At 42.1% G+C, this 16,813-nt stretch overlaps 1 protein-coding gene across 2 annotated transcripts in view; it reads right to left on the reverse strand.

Annotated features, from left to right (window-relative positions):
* The window catches only part of FBN1 (fibrillin 1), a 226,958-nt gene that overhangs the window by 53,461 nt on the left and 156,684 nt on the right, over positions 1-16,813 (reverse strand). For both annotated transcript variants that reach the window (XM_050966864.1, XM_050966863.1), the window contains exons 33-40: positions 8,103-8,225; positions 7,246-7,368; positions 5,173-5,298; positions 3,098-3,220; positions 2,053-2,175; positions 801-965; positions 331-399; positions 100-225 (exon numbers count right to left, since the gene is read on the reverse strand). In XM_050966864.1, coding sequence (XP_050822821.1) covers positions 100-225; positions 331-399; positions 801-965; positions 2,053-2,175; positions 3,098-3,220; positions 5,173-5,298; positions 7,246-7,368; positions 8,103-8,225 — 978 coding nt within the window. The remainder of the gene's footprint in view (positions 1-99; positions 226-330; positions 400-800; positions 966-2,052; positions 2,176-3,097; positions 3,221-5,172; positions 5,299-7,245; positions 7,369-8,102; positions 8,226-16,813) is intronic.

Below are 16,813 nucleotides of genomic sequence, written 5' to 3' on the forward strand. Positions count from 1 at the left end.
GGTGTTCTTTTAAGGAACAGATCATTCTGATGGATGCTCAGTTGCCAGTAGTTGGTAAGAAATAAATGCCCATGCCGAGTAAACCCTAAGACTACATACCATCACATACTCGAGACTCTTCATTCAAATAGTAGCCACTTGGACACTGACAGTGGAAACTACCAAATGTATTAATACATTTTCCTCCTTGGCAAAGTCCAGGTAGTTCTTGACACTCATCAATATCTAACAAAGTAAAAACACCAGCATTATTTCATGCCATGAAAAATCAAGTTAGTTATAGAATGTTGCAATTTAATACATGTAAAAGCATGAAAAAATAAGCATTACCCTCCAATATAACTGTAATAGGGTTTGGTCGGAATCCTTCCCCTCCAGGGCAGAGAACCTTATATTCAGCTGAAAACAACAGAGATTTTATTAACCTAAAATAGTTTAAACATCTTAATCACAATGATCTTTGAACCTGTAAAGCTCATTACAGCACATTATAAAACAGCCTAATACTAAAAAGGCCCCACTGTGCAAAATCAGGTATCGCTTTTCTCATTGACGAACACAGAGTCTGGTGTCCAAGCAATAGCACAACTATGCAAGAGCCATTACAATGCACCTGCCAATTGATAATATTTCAAAGCCAGCAGATTTTGTACCATGATTGGTGTAATTTTCAGGCAGTTTAGTACTTGTGTGTACCCAGTACATTATTTTACTAGCATTCCCACTATCTAGAGAACGTAAAGAGAGACAGAAAGAAGCATGCATATATGGTCAGGTATAATCCAGTAAAGCTGACTTACTTGAGTTCACAGGTGGGCAATGTTCACAGGGAATCCCCCAAGCTCTCCCCAGGGAGCAACAGCAAGAGGCCTTGGAAACACCAACCCCAATCTCATTGCTGCAGACTATATCTCCGTTGTCTCCTCGTGGTTTAATATCCAAGTAGCAGTTGCCAGAACGTGTGTCTATTCAAAATGCACACAAAACAAACATTACATCTGATGGAGGGGAAGAAAGTTTTGTTTCCTTGTGCTTCCCCTCTCTGTCTGTCTGTCCCCATCTATTGTCTCATGCTTCAGTTGTAAGATCTTTGAAGCAGGAACCATCTATTTGTTCTGTGCTTGTACAGTGCCTAGCACAACGGGGTCCCGGTCCATGATTAGGGCTTCTAGGTGCTATGGTAATACAGATAAATGAATTAATAATATTCGGGCAGTCTCAATGTTGAGAGCGAGCGAGAGCTCCAAATTACCTTCATTTCACACGAGAAAGCTGTGGTTGGAAGTAATTCACTGTCACGATTATTTTGGGCAGCACCTCACTCTGCGAACAGTCTCACTGCAATCGGTGGGACTGCTCACAGACTAAGGAACTTCTGAGCAAGAGTGGCAGACCCAGGTCCTTCATCATTTAGATGCCTATTCTTATTCTCACATGCTTGTATTAGCACGCTCCTCCAATCCCAGGAACTGCTCCTCTTTTCTGTCCTTGAAATTAATGAGATTTACAAATGAAACCATCTATTCAACACATATACTTAAAAATTAAAATGCAATTCAACCAAAGGAAACAATTCAGGACCAGAGAGCTACAGGAAGGTTCTGAGAAAGTCGGGGCCTAATCCTCCAGAATCTACTCACAAGAGTATCTCCTCTGACGATGATAATTAAGTCTGGTCTAGTTGCACTTAAAGCAGGATGCAAGGGTGTATGTTGGCTTTATGCCAAACATTTGTGTTTCTTCAGTCTTAAGGCCAGATAGAGGCTGGTTTGGCCCTGGTGCAATTTAAAGCAGCCTCTAAATTGTGCACAGCTGCAACAAGCCCCAAGGGGCTATTCTGGCAGCAGGGAATGGCTGAAGTGCAGTACTGCTCAGGCCACATTCCCTACCCTTCACCACACCCTATGAGCCAGGAGCAGTAGGGTGGGAACTGCAGAGTCTGCTCCAAGAGCTTTCCATCATACTCTGGGAATCCTCAGCTGGCTGTTTAAGCTAGAGTTACTACCCCTTGTGCCACTTCATCTCTAAAGAATACAGGAAATGACAGCTTACCAACACAGCCAACACGGGTGGGGTTCAGCTCAAAATCAGGAGGGCACTCACAGGTGTAACTGCCAGGGGTATTGATACACTTGCCACTGATACAGGTGGTGGGGTCTGCACATTCGTTAACATCTGAAACAACAAGGGGGCAGTTAGCAAATTCCCCAATATTCCACCAAAACCCACAACACTCCAGGTGTCAGAATGTCAGTCTCAGGAAATAATCAGTTCCAATGCTTGTCATGAGGTGTATGTTCCCTCTACAGAAATCTACACACAAAAAACCACCACTGAAACTGTGCAAACAGAGCACTAGTCCAACATGAATTCAATATTTCACTGAGAAATACTTCATTTTTGCCAGAAAAAAATAATTCTACAAAATGAAATGCACCATAAGAGAGGCCAAAACATTAGTCACATTGGTCAAAAATATCAAGCAGAGAAATCATTTTGAGGGCCATACTGTCCCATGTGTCTCTGGGAGCAGAAAGTACAGGGCCCAGCAGATCCTAACCTGTTGGAGATGTGGAAGGGAAAGCGCGACACCTCTTCGCCATCAATCCCCTCTTCCCTTAATCAGTGGAACCCCAGAGATTCACACCTCAGTAGGGAACAGATTTGGGGATGACCACACAGCCCTCAAAATCAGGCAAAATATTTGTGTGTAACTTCCTACTGTCCCTGTTTTGACCCCTGTGCTGTTCTGCAGTGAAGGATCTAGTGTAGTTCCATACTTTCTTATTTACAATCTAATTGTTATGATATAGCTAAAGCTTTGCTTAAGGAGTTGGCCAAGATATGAACAGCTATGGTCAAAAGCCGCTCAAGAGGTTGCCACTCTAGACAAAACTTTGGTGTGCTGCTGCCTCCTCTTAGTCGTAGAGCAGAGGATTTGGCGCTTGAGTGAGTGGCATTGTGACCTGACACACTGGCTCATAACACTCAAATTTGGCCTAGCTGCCCCTCTGACATGATGGATGCCCTAGGTGGCAGCTGAGTCCATTGACAGCTAACTGTGTTAAAAATCATCTTGTTTAAAACCAGTCTTCACCTGTGCAGTTACCACCGGTTCTGTCCAGTTCATAGCCTGTCTCGCACTCGCATCGGAATAGACCAGGGAGGTTATGACAACTCCCAAAGACACAGATGTTAGGAAGGAAGCACTCATCAATATCTGTAAGAACAAAAAGTAGGGAAAAATTAGGTTCCGTGATCTTTTCGTTATGAACTTTGAACTAAAATCTTGTCTGAATAAACATTCAGAAAACTAAGCATGGAACTAGATTCTGATTGCTCCTGCATGTTTTGTAAAATATATTTTAGATCTGCAATACTAATATATAGGATTTGCATTTGCAGCCAACAGGGTTCAATCTAGAACCCCTTACTTAATTGCTTTGGAAGTGAAATTCAGCTCTATGTAGATGGCCAGCACAAGGGGCTGAAGGGTTAAGTGAGACATAAGTGATGTACAGGCTTTTGCAAAGAAATTAAATTCACGCTTTTATTCAATTTTACTGCGTATGACAGATTATTAGATGTACTGTGCTTATTTCTTGGGTGTAACTTCTATGGTGTTTTGCCTGAGTGAGGACTGCAGTATCAGACTCACTGTTTATAGTATACTTTTATGAACTGCATAATGAATGACTAACTTGATCCAGTAACAAAGAGAACATGTTTACAAAGGACTTTAAAATACTTCTGCAGTTAGTATACACACCAGAGACTTCAAGAAAAGATTGTTGTAGCAACAGGAGAGAGGCACCATGCAGGCTGTTAAAGTTAGTTTGAAGATTATATAGTTTCAAAGTAAATGGTTTCATACATGAAATACTAAGAAACCTAATTTTGTTTTTAGTTTACATAGAATTTCAACTTTCACAATTCATGCCTCTTCCTTTATTAGTAAGAAACAATACACAAAACAAATTTTGCTGGAAAAAGTACCAGATCCTATTTATAGTGTACCTATGAACTTCATCAAATACCAGTATCTATAATGCACTTAGGATGGTTGAGTTGAAACAGCTCAGCCTTGGGGAAAATATGCATTTATTTATGGATCAGAGCAAACAATTCACAAGGAGTTATTCATTTGTTACGTTTCTCTTCTTGTTCTATTAGCAAACAGATTGCAAAATTCTAACATTTTCAACACTCAAAATTACTTGTGGTTTTTTAACTTCTCTATTATTTGAGTACTTTGTAAACAATTAACTGAGAAAATTCAAGATTTAAATTTTTACATTTATGCTGTCTAGGTTATTTGTCATATAGTGTCTTATGTTCCTTGAATGGATGACTTAAATTACTAAATCATGAATTGTGGCTTTCAAATGATACAATCAAATGTACAATTTGCAACATGACTGCAGCAAACATTTGCTTTTCACATGTATTTGCACTAGCAAAGCTCAAGCGCTTGAAAGTGCATATAAGGGCCGCAAAGAGTTGACTGGCAACACACTTTTGAATCTGATCACACGTTCATAGGATTTAATTCCCTATTGTTCGCTCAGAGCTGTCTCTTTATTAGCTTAATAAACTGTGCCCTTCCGCAGGGCTGACGTATATATGCTTCTGAACTTCACAGAAGCTGCTCAGAATGGGCTGGCTATCAAATACCAAACCACAGCAGACCTGGGACTGATCTAAAGCCTACTGAAGTCATTGAAAGTCTTTCCGTTGACTTCAGTGGGCATTGGCTCAGTCCCTTGCTTCCCACACACTGCTCTCCCTCTAGGTTAAAGAAAAGATTATGACAACCTCTGCTGAAGAGACATGAGCAGAAAGGGAGACAGGAAAAAAAGGTGACCAAGGGGAAGCAGTGGCTGAAAAGCCTTTGGATCACCAGATCAGCAAATAACTAGCTTTGTGGCAGTAAAAGATTCCTCAAAGAGCTGTTTTTATTCTCCATAGCTATGTGTTTAGACCTCTGAAACCAAAATCAGTGTCCAGATGCATGAACTGAAAAAAGTAACAAAACTTTACCCTAAAATATTTTGGAAGTGAATACAGTTTTCAATAGTAAACACAACTGCAACCAATTGTAACATTTTTCAAATATAAAATACTATTCAGGCAGATTTTGTCGAGTATTGTTTAAAGGTTACAGTGAATTACCGTCACATGCTTTCCCATCTGGACTTGGTACAAATCCCATATCACATTCACAGCGATACCCTCCAGGGGCATTGAGACATTGCCCATTCTCACAGAGATTCAGGTTTTCTGAGCATTCATCAATATCTGTTAAAGGAAAAGGAATTGCATTATACTGTAAATATTTTCTCTCACTGGTGTTCAGTTCAGCTCAGACACATATATATCCAAAAGTCTTAACTGTTACATTAATTGAGAACATCTTCAGAAGAAACTGTAGGCAGGTTATGTGCAGCTCTTGTCATACTAAAAGGCTTGGGGCATTTCTGTCACTCTGAAAATACAACTTCTAATGAAAAGGAAAAAAAGAAGCAATTAGTCTAGATTTTTAAAAGTGGTTAAAATTAACAAGAAGTGGAGGGAGATTGGTGACTGCTGTGTAACAATAGAGCCTAGAAGCCCCAACTGGGATCAGGCCTCTACTGTATGACGTGCTGTACAACGTATTAATAAATGGTAAGAGATAGAGTGAAAACTCTTTGGAGCAGAGACTAACAAGACAAAGACAGATAAAGAGAGGGAGTGGAGACAGAGACAGACAGCAGTGAAGGTCATCCAATGGACCAGAGGCCGAGCTGGGAACAGTGCCCTAGCCACTGGACTACATTGCCTCTTAGAGAGTTTGGCTTTTAGTCTTTAGCTGACATTGTACACATCACAAAAACAGCACATTTACTGCAATGCAGCTTGGCTGGCAGTCTCAGCTTATAGAAATCCAGGACTGGAAAACCAAAGATATTGCATATCAGGATTGATGTGCACACATTGCCAAAGCTGTGCGGAAACACTACACAGTATTAGTCTACTCTAGTGAATTCTATCCAGCTCTCAAATTCATGAACAATAAGCATTAAAAGGATTTCAAGATGAATTCTATCAAAATCCAGAAACTTAATTGATACTCATTAAAAAAAACACCTTAAAGATACAGTTCATATCCGCCTCAAAATTAAGGACATATAGAAAATAAAAAAATGGAGGTTACAAAGGCCATTTGAGAAGCTGAATCAGATTCAAGAATGAACTGTATAACGAGCATTAACAGAATAATTCAAACGTAATTAACTTCAAGTGTGTGGTGCCAGATTCTCAACTGGTGTAAACTGGCACAGGTAACAGAGTGCTGCTGATTTACCACAGCTGAGGATCTGGCCCACTCTCTGTATCTCTATATATTGTAGGGGTTTATACTGCAGCCTATCAATGTAGTATCATATAGTATCAACTTTTACATCAAATTAGTAGCAATAGTAAAGTTCTTAATGACTGATGTGAGGTGCTAATGTGTTCTTCAAAGCAGAAGACTTAAGTCTGGGTGGGGAATGTCTCTGGTGACAATTTACAGGAGACATTACTCAAAAGTAGCTACTTTGACCCATCTATGTATGAGCACCACATCCTGAGGGTACTATGCTGATCATGCAATAAGAGGGCAGTGACCACATGCTCACTTCTGAAAAGGAAAAAAACTAAAACATTTTAGGCAACTATACAAAGGAATTTTAACAGATGTGCCCTATTACTCAAATGTTACGTGGGTGGCCAATAATCCGGTTTGTTAACTGGTCCAATTATACCACCATGCGCTGTTTGAATAAGTTTGCCACCCACATCTCTTTACAAGCAACAGTCATGAAAACCTTCCATTCTCACAAGGGAAAAAAAAATGCTCTCAAGTTATACTGGTCAACTTTCTCATGCCAGATGATGTCATGTTGCGTGAAATGGGAGACATCTCAACATGACATATCAAAATACACCTTAACATGAGGCTGGAAAGTGTCAAAGAAAACACTTTGCTGCCCAATCCTGACCCTGTAATTGATACACACTTCAAAGTCCAATTCAGTGGGAATTCTGCACATAAGAAAGACTGCAGGATCAGGTTTTAGATTTAGATTGTAAATATTGACCCAACATTGCACATTTAAATTAGTCTACCTGTAAGCAGTGGGTAAATTTTCCCTAGGACTAGTCACTAAGATGCATGGTGGTTATATGCTGAGAGTTGCATCACTCCAAAAGAAAGCTCACCTGTACAAGTGAAGCCATCCCCAGTGTAGCCATCCTTGCAAAGGCAACGGTAAGAGCCCATTGTGTTCTTGCAATTGGCATGTGGACTGCACATGTGTGTTCCATTGGAGCATTCGTCCAGATCTTTAATACAACAAAAATTTCATTAGTAAAACCAAATCCATCGTCAACGCAACCCTTAAACTCCTCAGTTCATAGTACAGGGAAACTCTACTTTAAATAATCTTTCACAAAAACAAGAAACATTTACGATTTTTTACTTGACATGTTTTAACAGACTTTAATAAAACACCCGACATTTATCACTGGATATTCTGTGTTGATGCATTCACTAGTTTAGAACAGTCCAGCTGTTCTCTCATTTCGAAGGGAGATTTCTTGTTTATTCTCTTCATGACAGGCACTTCCCTTCCCCACTCAGATATTCTTCTCTGACAGAGAATTTCCAGCATATTTGCAACTCAGCTATGAAAGTTTGCTTGGATGTCTGTGTTGCTTGGGAACCACTAAGACCCCTCCCTTAAAGATAAAGGGTAAAATCTTGGCTCCACTGAAGTCAATGGCAAAACTCCCACTGACTTCAATGGAGTCAGGCTATCCCCCCAAGCGCACAAACTATCTCCATACATTGCTTCATTTCCACCAGTCTTGCAAGCCAAGGAAGAGAAACTGTTCATGCTGACATGTCTCCCACATGACAGTGAACTCTTCCTTTGTAGTGTAAGATAAACTGACATCTTTACCACGTGACAATTAATTTTAAAGTTTATAGATACAATGTTGCTTTCTACAGCTGTCTAAACACTTTTGTTGACGGCTTACAATGCTAAATCAGACAGACAATCTATGAAACTCACCTGTGCATTTGATGCCATCTCCAATCCAACCTGTGCTGCACTCACATTTGAAACTCCCTGCCGTATTTGTACAGGTGGCATGCCTGTCACAGTTATGGGCTCCGATTTCACACTCATTGATATCTGTAATAACACAAGGGAGGGGAGTGTTTGTGAAAGAGCTCACACATCAAACTTTTCTGACATCCAGCAAGACTACGTTTCTTTCTTAGGCATAAAAGAAACAGACTCATGGCAAAGAAAAGCTATCGAATAGTTGGCTTATTTCAAACATGTATTGGCCTACTATTTTGCGTTTTGTTTTCGGGAGGTTTGGGGCAGTTTTTAAAGCAGCACTTTTGAAGCACGTAGCACCTAGGAGCCCTGAGATGTAATATACTCTAAAGCCCCAGTAACATCTGCAGTGTACGGAGTGCCGTATTTGTTCTTTTCATTGGGGTGATGCTGGAAGAGTGCTAGCATGGGGGATTCACAGGCCTCCAGGCACTGGGGAACAGCAGTCATGGAGATCGCTAGAGCAGTGAAGCTGCAGCAGATGCTCCGTAGCCTTGGGTTCTATTTCCCCCAAACAGTCTCCAAAAGTCCTTTGGCAAAACTCGTTTAACTGAGAGCCAGTACCAGGACCAGGATTTGCACCCTACATTACAGAGACACCAACATTTTACCAGCCTGTATCTTGAGCTGTACTTGGTAGCTGAGGAAAAGGAGACAAAGTTTGCTTACACTGTTACCACCCAAACCTTGGGGCTTGCCGGGGGCTCAGGGCTGCTCTAAATTGCATTGAGTGGTCACAGGCCCCAAAAGGCCATTCTTCTAGCAAGGGATCACTGGGGTGCAGCACTGGGCACACTCCAGACAGCATGAATGGGGTTGGTGCTATATGCCAGCTCTGCTCCACTAGCAGATTCCTCCATGCCAAGGGTAGCCCCCACAACCCAGTGAAGCTGATGTTTGCACGGCTAGAGAGATGCAAAGCAGCTGGCTGGCTGGCTGGCTGGCGTGTGGGGGGGGGAGGATTTGGCCCACTATGTTTGGTCCTATTGTGAAGGCAGATGGGAGAAAAGCACAGGACTGAGCTCTTTGGGAGTATTATTTCTTAGGAACTCAGCAAACCTAAACAAACGGAAGAAAAGGACACCATTCTTGAGGACAACATATGGCCAGCTATACTAATCCTCAACTTTCACAGGCTTGCCAGCACATTCCATTTCAGCACTTGTTGTTTTCACCTTATTTTGATTCTTGGGCAGTGTACAATTGTATATAGAGAAAAACAAACCTAATGCAGCTCTTTCCCTATCACAACACAAAATTAGTGCTTAATATAAGCACTTGGAGAATGTATAAACTCAAAGACAATGTTTTCAGAAATTATTTCTGGTAACTAAAACAAACGCTGCAGGAATTATCTCACATACATGAGCCATGGCTTTGACAACATTTACTGTATCCTAGGACTCTAGGTGTGTTTTCTTCTACTTCCATACAGATGTAAACTGTCTAGAATTCACACCAAGCCTCTTAGAGTTTCTACCAGCTGTTCCCAGACCTTTCAACTGCCTTTAGTGATAACTTATGTCAAATCACCCCATTCTGCAGAACAGTCGATGGAAAGGAAAAAAACGCAGGCAAAAAAACCTCTGCATGATTTAACATACCGAGAACCCAACCCATTCTCCTCTTGGGGTAGAATAAAAAGGGTCCAGGGTCTGGACTAGGAATCATGGGAATTCCCAGCTCCAAACCCAAGGATCTCAATGCATCTATCATCATGCCTACCAGAAACTATCCAACTAATACTAGTTAGGGAGAGGAGCAACTGGAGAGAGTTTTATATTTCTATTTTTTTAAAGTATTAGCTAACTATTGCATCATCAAGATATGTCTGAACACCATCTTGTATCTTGTATTCCTTTCTTCTACCTTTTCTTTCCCTGTCTGTTTGCCTTTTAGACTGTAAGATTGTACCCTGCTTTATGTTTGCACAGGGCACATGGGCACTACTGGAGCCAAACAGATCAATAGGAACAATACATTTCTGTACAGAATGTTTGTTCCCTCACATGTTATCTATACCTTAGCCTGCCTTTGCCCCCATTCCCAGAAGTATGTCTAGTGTGGTGGCTCTATTGCTCCTCTGCTCTGGTTTTCAATTTCAGTGCACAGTACCTCTCCTTCAGAGGAACTGGCAGTCAAAGTATGTAACTTAATGCTGCAAGGAGCAGCCTCAAATTAAGCAAGGATTAACCTTCTAGATGTTAAGAATCCTGTGGCACCTTATAGACTAACAGACGTTTTGGAGCATGAGCTTTCGTGGGTGAATACCCACTTCGTCAGATAACACGGCTACCCCTCTGATACTTCTAGATGTTATAGGTTCTTAGGGAAAAAATCTAGCTAGAGAACCCACTCCATAGATCCTCCCCCTTCCAGAGGTGCTGTGACTCTGGGAAGAGGGAACTGATGACCTGTAGGCCAACCCCCTTCATTTTGCAATTTAAATCCCCGTTTGGGTGACAGTATTGAGCCTGCTGTGTTTTATTTTTTCTCCTCTAAGCAGAGCAATGGAAGAGGTGGGGTCCAGTTTTTTCTGTGGTCTTTCAGAGGAATCTGGAGCAAAACCCTGAGATGAACATCCCCAATATTTGGGTGGATCCAAAAGTTGGTTGCTGGGGTCCAGATCCAGATCTGAATCTGGCAGCCTGAGTCCATTGCTCATTAATCTACACTAACACTAGAAAACCTAGAAATCAAGCAAATGAGACCGTTTAAAAACAAGGCCAAGAACAGAAAGCCATATAATGTATTTTCCTTAATCATGTGCAGAAACTTGTAAGATGATAATATTACCCTAGGCAGGAAACCAGTGTCTGTTAAAGACCTTAAGGGTGATCAAGAAAGCTAATTTTGGCTTAGAGTGAAGAGAAAGGCTAGAAATAAGTTCCAGAGGTCAACTACGGTATGTAGTGACAAGAAAAAACAGGGCAAGCAGTCTACATCTTTAATCTCGACATGAGTGTTTTTAAAAAGTTGTTAAACCACTGGTAATACCAAGGGTGCTCTGTTTTTGATTACTTGATGCTCTGAAATATACAAGTGATCACATGCTTCTTTATAACCTTTTGAGCACAACAAAACACATAAAAAGCCAACATAATGCCAGATTTTTCTGCCAAGAATTTTTTAAACCACCAGTAAATGTGAAATGGAAACTTGTATGCAATAGTTATGCTACAGTTATGTTATATACAAATTCAATTTTGTAAGGCAACTTCATAAATAGTAAACAGACTGATATCATCTGATCACAGACACAGTTTAGCTCCCATTGACCCCACTGGGAGCAGGGTCCATCCTTCTGCTTTTATAAAGTTAGATGCTGGAAGCTTGATTTTCTCATCATGTCTTGCAATGCCAAGGAGTCAATGGACATTCGCTCCACTCGGGTCTACTGATATCCTACTGTTTAGTATTCTAATAGTCCAATCTATCCATGGCAAAAAACCCTACAGGCTAACGGCAGCCCTATGTAAAGGGGGAAATGAAATCAATGGGAGTTGTGCCCACTTATACTGGGGCTTAATTTGGCCTGAGGATACCATAAGTATTGAATTCAGACTTCTCAGGATGACACAAAGGAGAAAGTGAGCTCTGAAGGGCAAAGCTTTTACTTAAACAGCTCTCTCCCACAACAGCACAGGGCCAGATTCTGCCACCTTTCCTCAAATTATGATGTGCCCTACTCTTCAAATAGTTCCATATATTTGCATAGGACTACTCAAGGAATAAGGCACCACTCAACTGGAATAAGACTACCAGAATCAGGGCAAAGAGAACACAGGAAAAAGCCAGCCAAGTCAGAATTTGACACCACACTTTACTCCAACAAAATTCCCATTGACTTCAGTGGGATTCTTACTAAAATAAAGAGGGCAAGGTTGAGTCACTGATCTGTATAAACACTCTCTTTTTGACTAAATTTCCTCCAGTGTGAAAGTTTCCCTTTAAATATAACGCTGTAGGAAGCCAACAAAAACAAAGGAATTACAATCTAAGGCTCACACTGCATCCTCAGCTGGTCCCATTGTGCACCCACACTGCAGCACACGTGTTCTCATCTTTGTAATCACATTACTCCTATTAACACCAAGGGAGCTGACTGACTATAGCAGATGACTATGTTCATGGTAAATAACAGGCAGCTCAGAAATCATAGCAATTCCAGGCTCAGTGGGGACAAACCGTCAGTCTTCATTTACTGTTGGCTATTTTACTTCTTTTTGACGTCTCTTAATACTTATTTTTCTCACGCCTTAAGTAATAAATAAGGTGTCTCCCATTAATCACAGAGGCACAAATGTTTCTAATTGCGCATGAGCAACAATATGTATACACAACTGGCATGTGGAATTACTGTACTTATGTTCACAAAAGTGGCAACTGCATGAACAAATAACCAGCTAAGATGCGTGCAAAATGACTACACACACCAATTACGTATGTGTATTTCTGCATGTTTTGAAAATCCAGGGCAGAAAGCAGAGATGGCAGAGACCTATTTAGTGGTACGTCATCAGCACCTTGCTCATGCTTTGGGAACCCTGTGCATTTCCTTGCACCGGAATGGAGTGGGAGAAGCCATGCCACCAGTGCTGGCAGGAGCAAGGGTGGTGGCAGAAGGAGGCCAGATTTTATGAATAAATGATGTTTTTTTACATTTGGACTGCAGTATCACCCTGAAGCTAATGCACTGAAAGACCATGAAAACTTACACACACACACCCAGACACATTTACACTTCACATTAAAGGCTTCAGTGGGGCTTAAGTAGACTAGAGGGCCTGGAGCATGCTGTCTATAGGGGTGAATTTAGTCCAATCTCAACCTGTGAACCAGCTTAGTTTAGCTGGGATTATTTTCATGTCTGCAAACTTCTGTAAAAGTATTTTCTGATTTTTATTTATTGGCTCTTTCTGCAAATCTGTCAACTTTATCCGACTCATGTTCCATTTATATTTTGAGTTTGTGCGCAGATCCCATGGAGAAGATCACATAGAAGTCACATGGCATATGTCCTCCTGGGTCCCTGCCTGATGGAGAAAATCCCATATCAGCAGGTGGGTCAGCAGAAGCAATTTGCAGAAAATAGATTTGCGTAGAAAAGTAGAGCTCAGCTGAAATTCATCTTCTGATGCAACTAGAGAAACCTAGGGGGCAAAACTTTAATTTCTCCTAGTCTTATCCCCATGACTTCCTGATCCTGGCAATCAGTGAGTGGCCTAGGAAACCATTACCTTCCTTTGGGAACTGTCTTGTTTTTTATTCAACAAAACTGTGAGCATCTCCCAGTTTTACATGGGTCAATTCATGTGTTTGACATACACCATCAGCTTTCTGTACTTCCCTGACTTGATGTATTATCATCCTTTAGTATTGGACGTGATATTGCCAGCTCCTCAATTCATAATGGGAAAGGTATGTGTTTCACTGACATCACAGTGCTCCTGTGCCACCAGACTGAGGCATAACATGTTTTTAATGGATGGAGGCTAGAGGAGAGGCAAGGAAGAGAGGGAAGCAGGCTTAAGAACGCAGCACATTTTACAAGCTGCAATGTTATGGCTACTCCAAGTCAATGGGATGGCTCTTAAGTGACAGCTGCAGGGCTGGGTCCTCGCTTTTACCATACTCTTTTGCAATGTGTTTGTTTTCAGGTATACAGTAATGAACAGTCATGTACCGACCGCTCCTTTATATATATTATCTTCTTCACAAGGCTGGACGGGAGCGGGCTTTTTGCTCTAATTCATTTCTCCGATCAGGGCTGGCATTAGGGGGTGGCAAGCACAGCAATTGCTCTGGAAAGCTAAGTTGCTCAGGCTTCGGCTTCAACCCTGTGTGGCAGGGCTTGGGCTTTGGCAGGGGCACCCTGAGGCTCACTGGTGCTCAGGGCAGAAAGTCCAAGTGGGCTGAGCCCCCCACCCGCCACACAGGGCTGAAGCTGAAGCCTGAGCCCATCCCGACTGCGCAGGGCTGAAGCCGAAGCCCGAGCCCCCCAACTGTGCGGGGTTGAAGCCTTTGGACTTGGGCTTCAGCCCCTCATGGCAGGGCTTGGGCTTTCTGCCCTGGGCCCCAGTGAGCCTGACACTGGCCATGTCTCTATTACACCCATGGTGCCCAATGCTGCACACTCCTTACTCAGCTGATACTCCCACTGTCTTCACGGGGAGTCCTGGCTGAGTCATAACTACAGGATTGTGCCCACATTCTGAACTTTTCTCAATTCTCTGAACCTGCTGTGGAGAAGGCCAGTTTATCTTCTGCTGCATTTGTTACCTGACTTTTATAAACATTCATCTTCAGTGCTGTGACAGTCTGAGCCCAATTCTGCCCTAATGTGTACCTCAGGAAAACCTGTTGCAAGAACAGGAGATTATCTAGTCCCCACACAACTCTCACTGACATCAACAGAAGTTGCATGCATGCAGTGGCAACAGGATAGGATACACGGGGCATAAATCAGAGCTCAATTTATCCCTCTGTGTACAGCATATGGAGGTCAAATTCAGTAAATCTATGGCTTTAAAACAACCAGATTGGGATACTATGAACTCACAGGCAACAGTTAGGCATGGGCAATGAACCACAATGAAAAAAATGTGAGTTTGTGCCAATACAGGATTTTACCTGTGCATAAACACAAAGAATTTATGTTCCCCACAACATAATGCGCACACACACAGTGATGGGAAATTTTGGAGATAACTGGACAATCTGGAATGAGGGGAGGGGGCTATGCACACCTCTATACCTGACCCACAGTGCTCTTCTCTAGCAACTATATCCCATTCCCTCTTTATGAAAAATTAAAATCAGCTCGCCTAATTTGGTTATGGGAAAGTCTGTTTTATAGGTACCTAAAAATGAAACATTTGTAGCACTCTCCCTAGATTGGATTCATAGGCTATGTACATCTCTGCATAAAACAAACTGTTTTCCTAAACTCTGTCCGCATTCTTACTGAGAACTGAAGGGGAAAAAAACCTAACATCTGTGTGGGATGGGAATGTAAGTCAGTGGGTGGATTCTGAATACTGCTAAATGATTGGGGAAACAACATGTTTATTTGTTAAAATGGAAACAATCAGTAATGACAAGGGAGGTGAAATATTTAGACAAAACTGTAATGTAACCCAGAGGACATTATTTAGTTGTTCTCAGGAAACAGAGAACCTCCCCTTCGAAGTTCCATACACATTTTTGTAATTTTTTTCACAGGAGTGCTTGTTCTTTTAAAGAAGTGAATGATTTTGACTTATCTATACCAGGCAAAGAATTCTGTGCTATGACCATGGTGCTATTCAGCACAAGTGCAGAATCCCTTCTATGATACCAGCACTAAATGCTGCTTCCAGAGTGCTAATCTGCATGGGCACAGGAAGTCTGGCTGTGACACTAGATTTGTGCAAAGAATGATGGGAGAGTTCAACAGTCTATAGACAAACTGAGTTTTTTATTTTAATGCACAGGAATGCGCACATTTTGACTGCAATGGGGACTGTACAGTTTTCATTTCTGTCTCATCCTTCACATCCCCTTCATCTTCACACACTGCCAGCCCTTGTGTTCACGTCCCTTTTGTCTTCATTTGCTGCCCACTAGCTGTGTTTTCTGTAGTAGCATGATGCTGATACAGCAGTGATCCCAGTGAGCCAGCTGTGATAGCACAAGGAATGCTACTGGGAGAGTACAGCGAGAATGGAGCCAACCTTCAAGTGATGCTGTTCTAGCACGATAAGCTTTTCTTGTTCTTAAAATGTGTTCCATTACCCTGATTCAGTAATGCTCTCTTGCCTGAGCTGGGCCACCAGCTGACCAAGCATTTGTACACAAAGCCAGTTACACGTAAGGCGAGTCTGTCCCCTCCTGTACACAAACTGCAGGTCTGTGCAGGCTCCAGCCTTCTCTGCCTGGCGAGCTGATGAGCTAACTAGACGGTTGCACAGCAGCACCCCTTGTGGTGGACTGCAAGAAGCGTTTCCCTCTGATTTACTGTACTTCCCCTCCCCAGTAACCGGCAGAGCCAAAGCAGCTGCTCTTCAGGCTTTCTGACCCGTCTCTTACTGCCACCCTCCTCCCGCCCCAGAAAGAAGCTGCTCTTGAGATACCAAGACCTTTCAGCCTCCCTCTCCATTTAGCTGGATTCTCTTCACAATATCAAGCCTCCCCACCTCCTCCTTGCACTGGCTGTGACTGGCTAAGTGACTCCATGGCTGAAAGAGTAGTTAAGCCCAATATTTTGAGCTGAAGATGTAAATTCCAGCTTGAGGAGACATACTCACACTAGCTCTGATTAAGCTGGCACACTAAAAATAGTGCGTCTTGGACAAGTATATACTTGGGGTGACTAGCCTATCCTTCCGCTCATGCTGCTGTGGCTTTAGCATTCCAGCTGGATCAGAACTAGCATGGGGCGGGGGAGGAGGGGTCTGTCTGTGTTTGCTCATGCTGGAATTTATATCTCCATCTCGAAATGTAGAAGTGTGACGAGGTAGGATGGGTGAGTAAGGGAGGGGGAGGGAATGGCTACTTTGGGAAGGATAAAGAGAGGGAAAGACTGATGAATTACTTTTGAAAACAGAAGTACATCTCTACTTCAATATAACCCTGTCCTCGGGAGCCAAAAAATCTTACTGCGTTATAGCTGAAAC

The sequence above is a fragment of the Gopherus flavomarginatus genome, chromosome 9 (assembly GCF_025201925.1).
Source record: "Gopherus flavomarginatus isolate rGopFla2 chromosome 9, rGopFla2.mat.asm, whole genome shotgun sequence".
Taxonomy (NCBI): Eukaryota; Metazoa; Chordata; order Testudines; family Testudinidae; genus Gopherus; species Gopherus flavomarginatus.